The 16,251-nt window shown below is 46.0% G+C and overlaps 1 protein-coding gene across 2 annotated transcripts in view; it reads right to left on the bottom strand.

Annotated features, from left to right (window-relative positions):
* The window catches only part of RPTOR (regulatory associated protein of MTOR complex 1), a 2,181,859-nt gene that overhangs the window by 1,764,917 nt on the left and 400,691 nt on the right, over positions 1 to 16,251 (bottom strand). For both annotated transcript variants that reach the window (XM_078654105.1, XM_078654106.1), the window contains exon 3: positions 11,461 to 11,543. In XM_078654105.1, the coding sequence (XP_078510231.1) occupies positions 11,461 to 11,543 (83 nt within the window). The remainder of the gene's footprint in view (positions 1 to 11,460; positions 11,544 to 16,251) is intronic.

Genomic DNA, 16,251 nt, shown 5'->3' with positions numbered 1-16,251 from the left:
TTGGACGGTTGGCCTTTAGGCTCTAGTTGCCTATTATCTGGTGGTCCTTTAGCACCGGGACACTCTGTGGAGTAGCCGTGCGCTTTATAAGTACCTATTTTCATTTCATTTCATATGTAAGTTCCAGCATAACGTATCGTTTTTCGGGGTCTCTTCGATCTCAAGTTCAAATGTTTCAACATATCTAAAGACTTGTGAGGGCAGAAGTGAGGTTCCGGCCAAACATCATTCCAAAGTGCCTTCAACAGTTGATTTGCAGATACTGACCCCCATGGTTTCCGGTCTATACCAATGCACAAGCTGCTCAAGGACTGCATTTTGGTATCGCCACAGCTACAAAATCCCAGCTATAGGGTTTGAGGAGTGAAAAGTGCATAGGAATCAGCAATTTTTAATGGCCAACGAGGAGATAGGAAGAAAGAAGGATGATAAACGAAGAGTCCGTAGTAGAGTAGATATTCCGTTTGTCACTGAATTTTGTTTGCTCCACATTGGGTACTGTTCCACAGAAAGACAATTTATCAGCTTCAAAAAGGAGTCAGCAAATGAGTACTTAGACCAATCATAATGCTCATTCCGTAATGCTAGACCATGCTATAACAATTTTCAGGTCTCTTGGAAGAGAGAAGACAGATATCGAGTCAGTATTCAGGCTACTACCCAGTGCACTCTGAAGATTTATACCTTCTAGGTTTCCATTTTGAGGGCTCCTTTTTGAAAAATGCATGCCTGTGGGTTTGGCGGTGCTCTGCACCTATTTTCAGCATTTTAGCACTTTCCAAGGGTAGACATTCTTGAGCGAGGGTAGGACAGACTGTTATACATTTCCTAGATGGCCTCTTACTCCTGAGACCAGCAGTCTCTTCTGGGTGTAAGACCTCGCTGTTGACATTCATTGGTCTAATAAAGAAACTGGGTGTCCTCAGGACAGCAGGCAAAACCACTGGCACAGCCACCACTTTGTTTTTTCTTGGGACTGAAACTGACATTGTTAAGGAAGTCTGACGTTACCTGTAGATAAGGTCACTGCTTTTAATCAGGAGTGCATGGTGGCCTCCCACCAGCTTCAGGTTTTAATTGAACAACTGAATGTTGCTCGTCAGAACATCTCACGGTTGAGTCCAAGTAATGTCTGGCATGAAGGTGAAGCCCCATAGAGCCAGGCTTTCCACTACGGCGAAGAATGACCTAATGATCTGGTCATCCTTCTTGCCAAACTGTAATGGCAGCATAGTCTGTCCTGCACCTATGGCATCAAATTAAGAGGTGGGTTTGTTCACGGATGCAGCAGGGAGTCTTGGTTTTAATGCCATTCTGGAGCACAATAATCAAACCTGGCCTCTTGAATGGATTGACTCAAGTCCAGTGGAGATGTCACATTTCTTGAATTTTTTCCCACCGTCGTGGTGCTTCATGTATGGACTGATTGTTTCCATGTCTAGTATGTGGTGTTTTCATCTGACAATACATTTGTTGCTGAGTCTATTAACCACTTAACCGCGGCGGCAATTCCGCGGCGGCAATTCCGCCGCAGCGGTTTAGCGGAGTGGGCGGGCTGCGTCGCCAACGGACGTGCGTAGCTCTACGGAGGTAGTGCTCGTGACAGCCGTTGCCCGACAAACGCATGGAAGGGGTTACCGATTCAGCAGTTGCTGAAACAGGTCGTACTCATCTGCCTAAAAAAGACAATATGTTTATGGCAGGGCTACTGGAATTATGCGATTCTGTGGTCACAGCTTTTTCCAGTTAATTACAGATTTGCCGCATAATGCATCTGCTCCATAATTTGCAAATTTTAACCAAAAAATGATTGGAGTTCAGTTAGATCAAAAGTTACTTAAAACGTGATGATGCGATTGGGCTAGGGGAAGGCCCTTCAAAATGGTTAACTGATCCTCTTAAAAGTAAAGTAAAGTCCACATTTGTAAAGCGCACAATCACCCGTAAGGGTCTCTAGGCGCTGGGGGGCCGTCGGGAAGATTAAGCGAGCTATTGCCCAGAGTCACATGGTGCTGGGCTAACCTGCCGCCGGAGCCGGGGATCGAACCGTGGTCCCCAGATTCCAGCGTCAGTCGCCCTGGCCGCGGCGCCACACCTCTCCCTTACAGATCTCTATTTCTGCATTTGGCTGTTAAATTACTACTGATGTGACATTTTTGCCCAGACACTGTTACCATATGTAAAATTACAAAATAATTAATACTATAAAAAAAGATACCGCATAATTTGCCTTTTCATGCAACATAATTTAGGCAACCCTGCTTCATAATTTTGTGCTTCCCTGCAGCATAATTCCATAGGCCATGTTTTACGTCTAAGTGTGTGCCTGGTTTATGAAAAATGCTGCCAAAGCTCTGCACTTTTTAGATGCAGTATTTCAGAAGTTTCCAGACAGGGGCAGCCAAAAAAAGACACTCCATTCCCCGAAAACCTCTGGAAGCATATTAAATGGTTACTCCAAGAACTCGTTTCCACTATCCTAGCTCCCAAATCCAAAGAGAGCCAAATGGGGAGAGGGCATTTCGGCACTATTTTGGTTTCTTGGGTGGAGAAATATTTGCACTGGAGGCTTGGGTTAATGTTCTGTGGATCTGCAAGGTGAATGGAGGCAGGAAATTAAGCTACGAGGCAAGTAATGGCACAGAGTTGCCTTGGTTTCCTGAAGCACATAACTTGTGAGGCTGCAGGAAGCCTTTATGCACAGGGGAAAGTGGTCAAATTGTTACGGACTAACAGTTGTTTCTGTTACAGAGGTTGACGGGAGCTGGCAGCAAGTTCCAGATCTGATTTGGGTGCGTATGGAAGGGGGCGTGGAAGCAAGGTACAGCTTGTCTGTGCACAATGGTTCAGGGGAATGTCTGTGTTCATTGCCCTTCCATTTTCCAAACCGATCAACTAGAAATGGGTGACTCTATAGCCGTGCTGCACCGTTGAAGCACCAGGCAAGTTCATCCGGGAATGGCCAGTGTAAGAGGCAACAGCGTTACTTGTCCATTAAAGTTGGGTTCATCTCACGGGTTCCAGTTTAACAGGGTCCCCTGTTGACTCTTCGGCTGCGAAAGAGTTGGGGCTACAACTTTGGCCACATGGTGGGGTCTTGAGCAAGGGCAAATCCCTAGAGCCGGGGGATAGAAATAAGACAGCTACAAGAAATATGCACACTTCAATTTGATTTAAACAAGTACTTGAATTGTTTTGTTAAGCTGTGTCTATCATTGTATTTTCTTCCCTAATCTCTGCATTGGGTGTGTTGGTTCCACTCGGCACCTAGGTTGTTAGTTATTCATGTGGGCCACATAACGCATTTCACTGAGAAAACTCTGGTTAGTGGTCATACACCTCCAGCTTTAATATCCTACAGATTGGTGGCTTAGTATGGTAGGAGGGACCTTATTGAGATCTGGAAGGTACCCAATTTGTGAAAAACTCAGAAGGTCCGAGGCACAGTAATCTCCTGGTCTTATATTTTTCCTAAGAGAGTATGGAGGCAGGAATGTTCCACAAAAGCTCTGAATTTGTCTGCAAAAGTTTGAACAGTGAGAGGACTAGATTATTCAGGATAAGCCGTCGTGAAGTTCAAAGACCAATGGGGGAATAAAACAACAGTTCCTTCTTACAGATGGCGTATACTTGGGCTCATCTTAGTAATGAGTTATCTCCTGATTCCTTGATCTCGTTTGCTGCATAATATCTTCCTTTTAAGGGGAGGGACAGTCTTGGTCGACCACAGACGGTGTTGGCGCATGGTTGGCATGGACACAGGTAAGCACACCCTGAGCATCCTGCATCAAATTCCATAAAATTGCCTGTCTTTACCCCCAAGTGTAGGCTATGGACGGTTTTGGTGCTAGAAGGCTGAGCGAAATTTAGCTCTTTGCTCAGGACTCCACTTTATTGCAAACAAAGAAGATGGGTGTGCATCATTGAGTCAAATTATCACCCGCTTGTCCAGGCACATTTCACAGGACGGGTGTCAAGAGGTCCTAACAAGGATGCCTTTAGCATGATTTTCAGATCGGCATAAGAGCTAGACTTGCTCTCTGGTAGGGCAGCTAAGTGTCTCTAAATTTTGGCTTGAGGCCCTTAGTTCTTGCCTAAATGAGCTAAGTTAAGTGGGGCAGGGACGACCTGATAAATAGCCATCCACAACCCTTCAAATTGTATTTTCGGTAACTGTTCAGAGAGAATTGTTAAGTTGTTCTGACTTACACTGTGCCTGTTACACAGTATGTTTGCAGGTATTAGGTTTACTGTTTTTGTGTAAATAAAATAGAGCCCTTTGTGTTCATTCTCAATCAGAAACCTGCAGGGAAATAACATGACACTCCTAGCAGTGTAACACAGAGCAGCGCGGTACTTGCTCTAGGGCCATGCAAGGACATTTCCATTCGTTAGTGCACCCTTTCCCTCTGCCATTGCAAGGCTAACAACAAAAGGGATTTGTGTTAAAACGTTCCTGGGTTTATCCACAGTTCAAATATAACTTCTAAATATATAATACACATTCTTATGTTTTGCTCCCTGTTGCACCAGAAATGTATTTGGGGCGTCATAGAGCCATGCTATAGGCTCCCAAATCAATTTCTGGTTGGCTCTTCTTCCTGGGTGGGTCACATATAACATTCTCTGGTTACCAGGACCTGGGCTTATGTCATGCATGAACGGACGCCTTGAGCATGGTCTGGTTGATTAACGATGCCACCAGGACATGGGCTTATGTCACTCCAGGGTGGACTTCATATACCATTCTCTGGTCGCTTTGCCCTGCATCTAGGAGTTGGACTTAAGCCACACAAGGAGGGACGTCATACACCATACTTTAGGTACTTAACCTTGCTGCCAATACTTGGGCTTCCGACATTCCTGAGTGGACTCAATTCTCTGGTAGACCCAAATAGTGTATTAACTGAGGGTGACCACACTGATCCACATCTATAGTGAATCAATGTATGATTCAGACCTTCCAAAATAGTTAAGTATGTAACTGTGAAAGTGTGTCTATTCTCACTGTAGTGCAGCAACACTCCACACTCCATATTTATGTCATGTCTCCAAAGTTTATGCAACTCACCTGGTAAGTCCCACATTACCCTAACCACAACCAACACTCTTCTCCCATGAACTCCAAAAGGGCGTCCTTTTTAGCCATGCAATTCTTTCAGGCACCCAGGGACATGATGTAAATCAATGCATTTCACGGACTCGACAGGGGTAGAAAGAGCTATGTAAATGTTAGAGTAGCTACTTATTCAACATACAACAAAGCACTTTGGACTTTGAAAGGGGTAAGAAAGTGTTTTATTAATAGCAATATCACCCTGAAGCCATATTAAGTAAAGGTTAAAATGGGGCTGAAAGAAATAGTGTCTTGCAGCACATGGTGGGTGGGTGTCATAACGCCCTGCTTGATGCTGCTACATATGTGATTGTGTACTGTGGACAGTGCCACACAGGGTACATGGTCGCTGATACAAACTAACTAGGTTGCCGAGGCAGGAGTGCTAATCCGCGGGCCCTTCGTGTAACGTTGTCGTCGTCGATTAATCTCTGCCATGGCGTGACAGGTCCCGGTTTATTGGGCAGTTTTGCAGTCTCGTGAAGACTGCTATGCTAACCCTGGGGCGATGCTGATATCCTTTTTTAATGGGGATGTTGAAGACCAGACAATTTAGATCAGGGTGCACGGGCTGACCTTTGTTCCAACTTCAGCCGGTAGGAACTGGCCAGAATAATTGGCCAATGTCCATGAAGCACTCTTAAAGATTCACACAACTCTTCAGGCTGTCTGTCCCCAACATACTGCTGGTAAAGTCTAGTCTCAGTACTGGACAGGAGTCAATTTTGCAATCAGCATGGAGGCTGGTTTAACACTGTTTAACCGCATGCGTGCGGGCGGAATTCCGCTCGCACGCTGACTTTTGCGGATTCGCATGTTACGTGACGAGCTGGGCTCGTCATGAGCGTGCGAGGAGGCTACCTCATGACGAGCCCAGCTCGTCATGAGCGTGGAAGGGGTTAACACTGTAGGTGGCCAGTCAGTGGGAGAAGCTTTTCTTTCTGGACACACTTTCTTGGACTGGTAGGAGGTGCATTTCAGCCCATGCCAGAAACTACAAAAACAACCCTTTGTATGGTGAGTATGAGGAGTCAGTGGCTTAAAGGGGCATGAAGGGCCTACCGGATCACGTCAACAGGTCTTCCAGTCGGTAGTGACACTATCAGATACATGCGCCCTTTAAGTATTGATACCGTCAATATTATAATGTAATCCTACTACAAACTCTGGGAGTGGATCGAAACAGACTTATGGATGGCTTCAGGGAGAACTCACTCGGAGACGTGCAGTAAGGAAGGCTATGGAGGACTGCCGTTTGACCACCAGCATTATTCCATCTAGACTAGTGTGCTCACAGTGTCCTCCCTTCCTCTTGCACAAAAAAGACAGTAAGAATCTAGAGCTCAGCAACCAAGCACCAGGAGTGGAACAGTGCATTTCTGCGGATAAACAAGAGAGCTTTTTACGGGGGAGAAACGCAGACTGGGATACATGCAACATACTCCGCATTAATGCCCTCACACTCCCCATCAAAAGATGCCGTGTGCTCTCGGAGAAGGCAGGCCGGCCTATCTCAACAAGTCCCAACGCGGACCAATGCCAGCTAAGATGATGGCTGGGCAGACGAGGCGAGGCTGGTTCTGACACGCTGCTAACGTTTACTTATTTGATGCTGGGGTGTAAACGTCGGGGTACACCGTATAGATTAAGTACGATTCTAATCACAGCTTCCGTCCCGCCGCTGCGCCGTCCCCGGGAGCGACCTGGGAAAGCACTGAACCCCCTCCCCTCCCTCCCTCCCGGAGCCACGGCCTGGATATGTAAGTATCCACATCAAAGGATCTGATGAATTCAATAATGTTCCCATTGTTTTATTGCGCCTGGTACCGCAGCTCCTCTTTATTACTGCAGGAAAACTCAGGAGCCCCGTGGAGCGCGATAAAAGAGGACGTGTCCGGCCTAGCAATGCGGCGGCGCCCGGGGAGGCGCCGGAGTGAGCCGGGTACTGCCGAGGGTCCTCCACGCATAGCGCCGAACGAACCGCGACGAGGCTCACCGGGCGGAGTGAACACTGACGAGACCCCGGTCGAACCCCGGCCCTCCTCTTCATCGAACCCCTGCTGCGCTAACGGCAGGTAGAGGAGTGAGTGTGAGTGCCCACAGCACAACTGCTCAGGGGAGCACATAACCATGCCGTCGGTCCCACAAAGTAGTGCAGCGTTCCTGCCAACACAAACTCAGTTAAAAAAGATCGCCCTCATCCCATTAAATTAACACCATTGTAAAGTAATATTGGAAGCGGAGGCGTCTTCTCCAAATACACTCGACCCTCTGGCTTGTAACACGCTTCGGTTTTTGAAATACATATCCTTTTACTATCCCTCATTTTATTGCTACATCAAATGCCTGTGTCGATATCAATCTGCTGCTTTCTTTACTGGTTTCATTCCCTTTGTAAATCTGCCATTCTCTTTAACCCTGTGCGCTCTTGGAGCTAGAACACTGCGCGGAAAAAGAAAGGGACAGCTACATTTCGAGTTTGATTCTTTGTACTTTGCAAGACACGTCCAACTGCGCATCAAGCATATATTCGACGTATACACCCCCTCAAAACACCCTTGTGCTTGCCCATCCCCCCAGATTCGATGCTGTCGAGTGCGTGTGTTTCCTGCCGGGTCTCAGGTGAAGGGCTTCTCGCACCTCCCGTGAGCCCACGGCAAGTTAGTGGCCCTCGATATTCCACAGCATAGAGACTGGAAGTGGAAGACGCGCGTTATAAACATTTGCAGAGAGGTTACCTCGTGTGCAGTTGACTTGCGCATATTTACTTAGAAGGTGCCTCCAAATAAACCCTGTCATGAGGATGCAGGTATTCCTCAAAAGTAGGAAACCCACGAATAAACAAAAAAGTCTAGCAGTTTCTAAACCAGTCAAAACTTGCATTTGTTTTTTCTTCACAACTAAACATTCATGTTTCAACTTTCATTTTGGAAATCATCAACAAGTTCTCTAAGTCGACATTTCCGAACTGAGGCACGCAGCTCTGATGTAATCGCAGTAAGTTTGAAAATGCTCATTAAACATTAGTACTGGTGAAAAGTTTGTAAAAGACCAGCCTTGTCAGTGTAAGCGAGACTGCGAAATAGTTAAAAGTGTCGGAGAAACAGCAGATCCGAAAAAGAGGGATGTAAATAAGAGAAGATCATGTAAATGAAGTTAAGGTGAGCGAGAGCAGAAGCACGAGGCTATTGAGAAGGGCAAGTAAAAGGGGATTGCAAATAAAATGAGATCTTGGATCGAATTAAAAACTGTGTGATGGGAGTGTCAGAGGAGGGTTTCAGCACGTTTCCGTGAGTTAAATGCTAAGTGTGTGGAACACAAAAGAGGTTCTAGACCACAGTCAGGTAAGACTGGAAGATGGAAAAAAGTGAGGATGTAGAGGAGAGTACCGTGAGATGACTGTCAGGAGAGTGAAGTGTGTGCGTGCATGTATGCGTGTGGTAAGAGAACTCACTGTGCCATTGGAACCAAGCTACACTTGACTAAAGAGCCTTAATCAGAGCAAAAGCAGTCGTGGGTTGCTAGTGTTCCACTTCATGCAGGGCCTGGCAGTTCGAGATGGACTGTCCCACTGGAGCAGGACCAAGAATGATTTGCACATGCCTGGGTCTGATCGGAGATAGCATGATGGGCAAAAGAACAATGGGTTGGAATGCTACCCGAGCACTTGCTAGTGGTCTTCCCATCACCTTCTGTGTGTTTGATATTACCAGTACATGGGGCGCTACTGGCTCTAGAGGGAGATGGGTCAGAAAGATGTGCCTTCCACCAGGGTGGCAAAAATACTAGTACTGCCCCAAGATGGTGTTGCAGGACATAGAAACAGGTTCTAGAAGGAAGTACCAGAGAAGGTAGGAGGGATAAAGGGTACAAGGTGTAGCATGCTCCCATGTAGACAAGCGATTCAGCTCCCCACATAGGGCTAGTAAGCACTATTGAAATATTGAAATAAAACAATATAGCATATTCAAAGCACCTCCTCCCATAAACCATTAAAGACCTTCAGCCCTCCTGCAGCTGCTGACTGCGCCTTTAACCCACCCTCCTCCTTTTGCAGCTAAGTCACAAAACGTGCAAGCGCAGCAACATCACAGCCTTTAACTACAATTTCTGGAAGAAAAAACTAGTTTAAAAGAATGCCAGGAGGAATTCTTTTTTAATTTAGCTGAGACTGCAGAGGCGTAATAAGAGCATTTGCACATGGTGGAAGCCAGACTGCTGTGAATTATACCCATATTATGTACACATACATACATACATACATATATATATATATATATATATATGTGTGTGTGTGTGTGCATATATAAACACACACTCTTAATGGATGTTTGCCCAGGTTATAACGAAGTGTACAGGAAGTTAGCTCAGTGGGTTATTGAGCCCACTGCAGGGATCGGAGTGTAACCCTAAGATCATCTGAAATCTCAGACAGGAATATACATCCTTTCATGTTTTAAGTGATAACACATGTGGAAGCCCTTCTGGTATTGGAAGAACACGTTACTTATCTTCTGTACTGTTCTTTCTGCTGTTTACTCAATCGAATTGCAGATCTCTTGCTTTTAGAATATCCACAGGGGCTAGACTAGATCCAGATTTTTAACCGGGGGTGGCTCCTCCATTAGGGCCGAGGAGCGTCGCCCCACTGCCTTTTCGCAGTGCAAGAAGCAGAAACATAAAATGGTAAAAACTACCATTTTATGTTGAAGGGTATGCCTCGTTGGGGGCCGGCGGGCTGGTCGGGAAGGAGTGGCTTGCCCACTGCTGTGGGCCCTGTTTGGTCAGCCTTCTGGGGCCGACCAAACCAGTCATGCGCACTCTCCCTTTTGCAGCCGACATAGAGAAAATGCCTTCCCAATAGGCGCCCGGCTGGGCGCCGTCCCCACCAATCACAACGCTGCCATTGCAGCGTTGTGATTGGCTGAGGGAAGGGAGGCTGCCTGTGGCTGCTTCCTGTTCAGGAGAGAAGCAGGAAAACGTGGGACCCGGGAAGGTACCTTTTTTAAATTTTAATCACCAGCTCTCAAAGATAAGGGAACAGGAAGAGGGAATGAATACAGAACTATTTTTCGCAGAATGCAAGAGCCAAAGACAACAATTATTAAGAAAAAGAATTTCAAAACAATGGAGAAGAAACTACATAACTGTTTTTACATGGTCTAAGAAACACTTGACAATAACTTGAGACAAGTCAATGTATTGTGTTTACTACAGAAACAGAAAATATCAAGACTAATGAGTGGCATTCATGCAGGTCCTCCTCTTCCATGAGTCTTTGCACATGAACATGCAAGACGCAGCAGCCATGGGCCATCAGTATACTTAAAACAATGCTTCACAAGCCTACAGCCCACCTTTTGGTTGCTATAGACTTTGCTGATGCTATTTAGCAACGGCAAAAAAGAAAAACAATGCTTTGGACCAATACTGTGCACCATTAGAACCCCCCCTCAAAAGTACATGTTCAGGCAGGTGTGTCATGATACATGAAGCATATGCTTCATGACACTACGGAGGCAGAGAAGGGTAATGTAAACGTATGAATGCTATGGAGCACCCTATATTTTTTTTTTTTTAAGTTTACCATTCTAAAATAGCAAATCCCAATCTTGGAGTGGCAGGCCAAAAAAATAATGTGTGCAACAGCACATTTTGAAAATGAAGCACCTCGGCAACAAATTGCAGCTGCTGAATCCTCTAAAAAGGAAAAGAAAAAAAATCCTAAAAAGCAACAACAGGAGGAAATAGGGAAGCAATGGTGGTGCAGGCAAAAGGAATGATGGGAAAAGTAAATGCTGCAGAGTGGCGTGAAGCAGTAAACACACTGAAAAAAGTCGAAACAGGGAGCAGTACCAGTGATGCGGTTAAAAATGTTGGGGAATGTAAATTTGTTCGTGAGGAGTGGGTTATGAAAGGGTGAGCTTGAAGTGGAGGGCAACACAGAGTGCAGGCGGCCAGGGATGTGAGGGAGGAAAGCAGAACAAAGGGGACTGAGCAAAAAACATCAAACACATACCTTTTCCAAAGTAGAAAGTTTCCTGAATGTGAGAAGTGGAAGGATACAAGTCAAACAAACGCAAGGAAGGTAAAGAAGCTCTGCTCCAGTGAATGGACGAACTTAAGAAGGAGGAAGGCCACCCCAAAAAGCAAGCAAGCTAACAGTGACAAGAAAGCCAACAAACTGTAAGCAGTGGGCTGACCCAAAGTCCTCTAAGTCCTGGTAGTTTCCACATTTGGTATTGAAAAACAAATAAAAGCTGTCTGAAGGCAAAACCTACAAATGTATGGGTAAGAGAGCACGATCACTGAAGAGAAACAGCATTTTCACAAGGACGACCTACCCTTGGCTGCCAGTTTTCGTATTGCTTCTGTAAATTTGCACCAATAGTTTCCAAAGCTTTCTGTGGCCCCATCGACAGCGGATCTGAGGGAGAGAGCAAATTATTTTAAAAACTTTGGGCAAATGATTTGGTGCAGTTAAGTATCTTTTCATACTAATTCATCAAAGGCGGGCGAGCAACACCAGACCCAAGCAGTCACAACAGTTTCAAACAAGCTAGCTCAAGTCTCCACCTGTCCCTTTAAATGCTCCTCCACTTTAACTCTGTTTACATTGAGTAAGGCACCACCAAAGGCCCGCTAAAATTCAGCACCTTTCATGTCCAATGTTTACTGTACAGTAATTAACCTGTTCAGGGATTAAAATGTCTCTAAATAGCAATGAGACATCTTAATTAATTTAGAAGGCAAGTCATGGCACAAAATATAAAATGCAAGGTTTCTCGGATAGATGAATAAGGGCACACCCACTACAGTAAAGACAACAGAACCTCAACAACTGTAGTAATTTCAAAAGGCAAAACGAGAATACATGGTTTCATTTCACAGATGTTTGACAGACGGAAATGGGTTGTTTTTAACCACAAAAGCAATCTGAGTAGCAAAGCCGATCAACAATTTCAGGCAGACGAAAAATAAGGAATAGAAATAGGTGGGAAATAAATAATAAATAAAGTTGGTTGAGTAGGCAGAGAATCTGTGTTACTAGGACTAAGTTTAAAGAAAATGATAAGCTATAAAAGATTCAATCGCAGATAGACAGGTTGAGAAACGTTCTTGAAGAGAAACAGTATTTAAAAAGAAAATTTGCTAATTATCAGCACAGTGAGAGGCTAGAGTAGACCATGGCCAAACATGATAGAAAATAGGGGAATAGTACAGAAAAAAAGAGAAGAGGCCCAAAGAAGAGAATGTTGCAAGAAATGATTCTTGTGGAACCTCAAAACGAAGTGCGTAAAGTGCAGAAGAAGATACCTTTCTTTAAAATTAAAAGAAGCAACCAGAAAGATAAGCACCAAGAAAGGATAATTATTTCCCTAAACCCTGGATCAATGTTCCTCTAGGAGATTTCCAAAATAAGTTGCTATGACGTCTGGCAAGTACCAAGGCTAGGTCAGCGAATCTTCACAGGACCACGTTAACTTTGATTTAGGGTAGAGGCCCAATAGGCATGTCATTGATGAACGGCCTATGTTGCGACATGTGGCAGCGTTAATGTACAGCATCACTGAGTTCCAGTATGAGGCAGGTGAGGGTCGCAAAGCCCCATACTATGTGATAAAAGTCTGCCCCTAGCACTTGGCAGCGAGGACTGCTGCATGTGTTCCTAGGATTAATGTGTTTGGGTTTCAAGTACGCCCCGTGGATGTAATATGATTGGATAAGCCTGAAGCAAGCATTGCAGGATATGCAAGGTATATATCTTGGGAAGTCCTGCAGCCCTTCTCTGTAAGGGCATGATCCATGTCCTGTGACCACCGGTTCCTCAAGTCTGTGAGCACACTCAGAGTCTAGGCTGCCAGTGCTGTGTAAAGGACGGCAATCTCATGAGATTGGCTAGAGGTAATACAGATTGTCTAGGCCTTTACGTTCCAATTATTCCTGGCCATCCGCAAACCCACACTCAACATATGTGTGCTACCACCACCCTGTAGAGCAGAAAGTGGCATGTCACATTTCTTAGCAATATCCTCAAAATGCTGTATTGTACTATCTTTGTACCAATGCCCGAGCCTTGCATTGCCCTGATTCTCCCAATCCTGTAACCCTGATTCATTTCCTTCATGCAGAAGGTGTAAAAGTATCATCATGGGAAGATTCTTCATGTATGGGACTTTTTGTCTGTGTTTGTTGAACGCCCCTGTACTATGGGAAGCTCAGTTTGCTTAGTAAGAGATAGTGACCTTGGGGCCCATATGAGCATGCGTGAAAAATAGCAGCATCAGAAGGGAGACTCGATTCGGCACAAGGCGCACCCCCATTGGTATGCATTCCTCCCCCCACCCCCATTTACAATGTTTTCAATACGCAGTCCCCTTTACTTTTGCTGCAAGGTAGTAACACTCTAAGTCAGGGACCGCTAGTCCTCTGCTATCGGTGGGAAGTCTGAGCGTAGTCAGCATTAGGCACTGGTGTCCCATTCCCCAGATGAGGTGGAGTAGCAGGCTGTCCATCTCACAAAAGGTGGCTTTTGGGAGCTTGATCGGGAGTCCTGCGAACTAATATACAAGGCGGGGAAGAAATACCATCTTTGAGAGTGCCACCCTGCATGCCACAGACAGTAGAAGAGTCAGCCAGAAGGTGATAGAGGATTGAAGGGCAGATAGGGCTGGTCGCAGGTTACCCTTCAGTGTCTCCGCCACTGTGTGATAGGTACGGACACCTAGACAGTGGCATAAGCATGGCTCCCAGCAGAGATCTGGTCCTACCTCTGGCATAGAGGCCTGTGTGTTTGTGACATTAATAAGGAATGCGTTTGATTTGTCCCAGTTCACACAAAGGCCCGAGAAGCGGCCATATGTGCCAGGGTGCCATGCGCCCTCCACAACATCTTAGCATTCCCCCACCTGAAAGAAAAGCTACAGGTTATTCGCATAGAGTGACACATGCAGGGACGGATTGTCAGCCACTATCTCTTGATAAGACTGGCCTGTGTAAAGCGTTAGAGCCAGTTGATTCATAGCTATTGCAAAAAGAATTGGGTACAGTGGGCAGCCCTGCTGCGTGCGATGCTCAATCTGGCAACGTACGGATATGCCACCGCCTGTCCTTTCTCTAGCCGTCTGTGTTGAATAAATAAGATGTATCCACAAAAGGAAACCGCTGCCCAGTCCCATGTTGGCCATGGAGCATAGAGAAAATCCCAATATATGGAACCAAAAGCTTTCTCCATGCCTATGGAGTTATCAACGCCTTGGGGTGTACTCCTTTGAAGGGGCATGAGTATTTGAACGAGTTGACGAATGTTGGGAATCGTGCTACATGTGCGTATGAATCCCATTTCATTGGGGTGTGTGAGGGCACCTATATGAGGGTGAACTTTGGTAGCCAGAATCTTCCTTAGTATTTCATAATCAACATTCAATATGGAAAGGAGGCTATACAATGTTATGTGTTCTCTGTTTTTTCCTTTGAGCTGGGGTACCAGTAGCGTCTCCCCTTTGGTTGGCGGGAGGTTCCAGTCGTTCTGGCTGCATTTTACAGCATAGTCCAGATCAGAGCTAGCACCTCAACATGCATCACGTAAAATTGTAGTGGGAGCCCGCATAATCGGGGTACCTTGGTCCTGGCTAGGTAGGGATTTAATTGCTCCCCTCGCGGCTTGGACTGTGATTTCCCCTCGTAGTCTGACTGCCAGTGTAAGAGGAGACTGTGTGTCTACAGCCAGCACAAAGTCTGGCAGGGCCTGTGGCGAGGCTGTGCCAGAGCGACTGAAAAGGATGGAAAAGTAGGACAAAAAGATCGTAATGATCTCTTCCCTACTATAAACCAAGTTGTCGCCTACAGTTTGTCCCTGAAGTATTTGAGATCCCTTTCAGTCAGGGTTGGACAACCAGGCCAGCATTCTGCTAGTTTTGTCTCGTTCCGAATGAGCCCTAGTGATGTAGAGACTATAGTCATATGTGCGAAGGTGTTCAATTAGTGCAAAGAGTTTCCCCCCTTCTTCAGTAAACTATCGTGCAGCACCAGGGCAAACTCAGCAGGGAATTCTAATTGTGGCATTAGTTGATCCTGGGCCAGGATCTCTGCATGGGGTTGGGCTCGGGCCCCACCATGGGGGAAATACAATGACCTCACAACGGTTTTGAATGCCTCCCATTCTACCAGTGGTGAGGAGGCCATGCCTGGATTTTCCCTGAAATACTTGTCTAACGCGTCTCCCAATGCTGCTTTGAAGCCAGTCATCTAGGGCCGCAACTACAAGCCTCCGGGTTGGGATGCAGGGTATGGTATTAATCCAGGCCAGAGATATTAGCAGTCAGTTATGGTCAGAATAAGTTTTCGCTAAGTATTTAATTCCTGTCGACCTCGCACAGACAGGGGGGAGCAGAGGAAAGCGTCAAGGCGAACTGATGACTTATGCAAGCCAGCGTAGTCCCGCCCCTGGGTTATGGGCCATCCAGTCTGCTAACCGGTGGTGCAATGATCGAGCCGCTTTCTGGATTGGCAAAGTGTGGGGTGTGGGGGGTTGGGCAGATATGTCTAAGGCAGAGTCCGCCACACAGTTGAGGTTTCCCCCAGTTAATAGTGGGTAGTGGTGAAGGGGATTTAAGGTGGCCAAACCAAGGGTTGTCCTATGTTAGGGGAATATTCGTTCACCAGTGCGATGTCCTTGCCATTCAACTTGCCCACTAGTGACAGGTATCGGTCCTTGGGATCCATGATCCCTATTTGAGGTAGGAAGGGAATCCCAGGGAGGACCCATATTAGTACCCCCTGTGCAAAGGCAGAGTATGCAGTAGCGTACATTTTGCACGTCCAGAGTTTTTGTAAAGCCAAACCCTATGCTTTTGTTAATTGTGTCTTTCGGAGAAAGGCACTGTGCCCCTTTCATCGCATGAGATCTAGTTCAATTTTAGGTCTTTTGGAGGGGAAATTGAGACCTCTGACATTCCAGGTGACTACCCGTACAGTAGAGATGGTGCTAGCCATGAAGGCAACAGTGTGTGGAAGACCCCATTATCCATTCTGCCCAACCCACAACTTCCGTCGATCTCAATCAGAGATGTAGAATTGAGAAAGTCATCCCTAGGTGGTTCAAACAAAGAACAATAACGGTACCCCCGCAAAAA

This window comes from Lissotriton helveticus, chromosome 7, assembly GCF_964261635.1.
Source record: "Lissotriton helveticus chromosome 7, aLisHel1.1, whole genome shotgun sequence".
Lineage (NCBI taxonomy): Eukaryota > Metazoa > Chordata > Amphibia > Caudata > Salamandridae > Lissotriton > Lissotriton helveticus.
The sequence above is the reverse complement of the archived record's forward strand: the minus strand, read 5'-3'. Positions and strand labels throughout refer to the sequence as shown.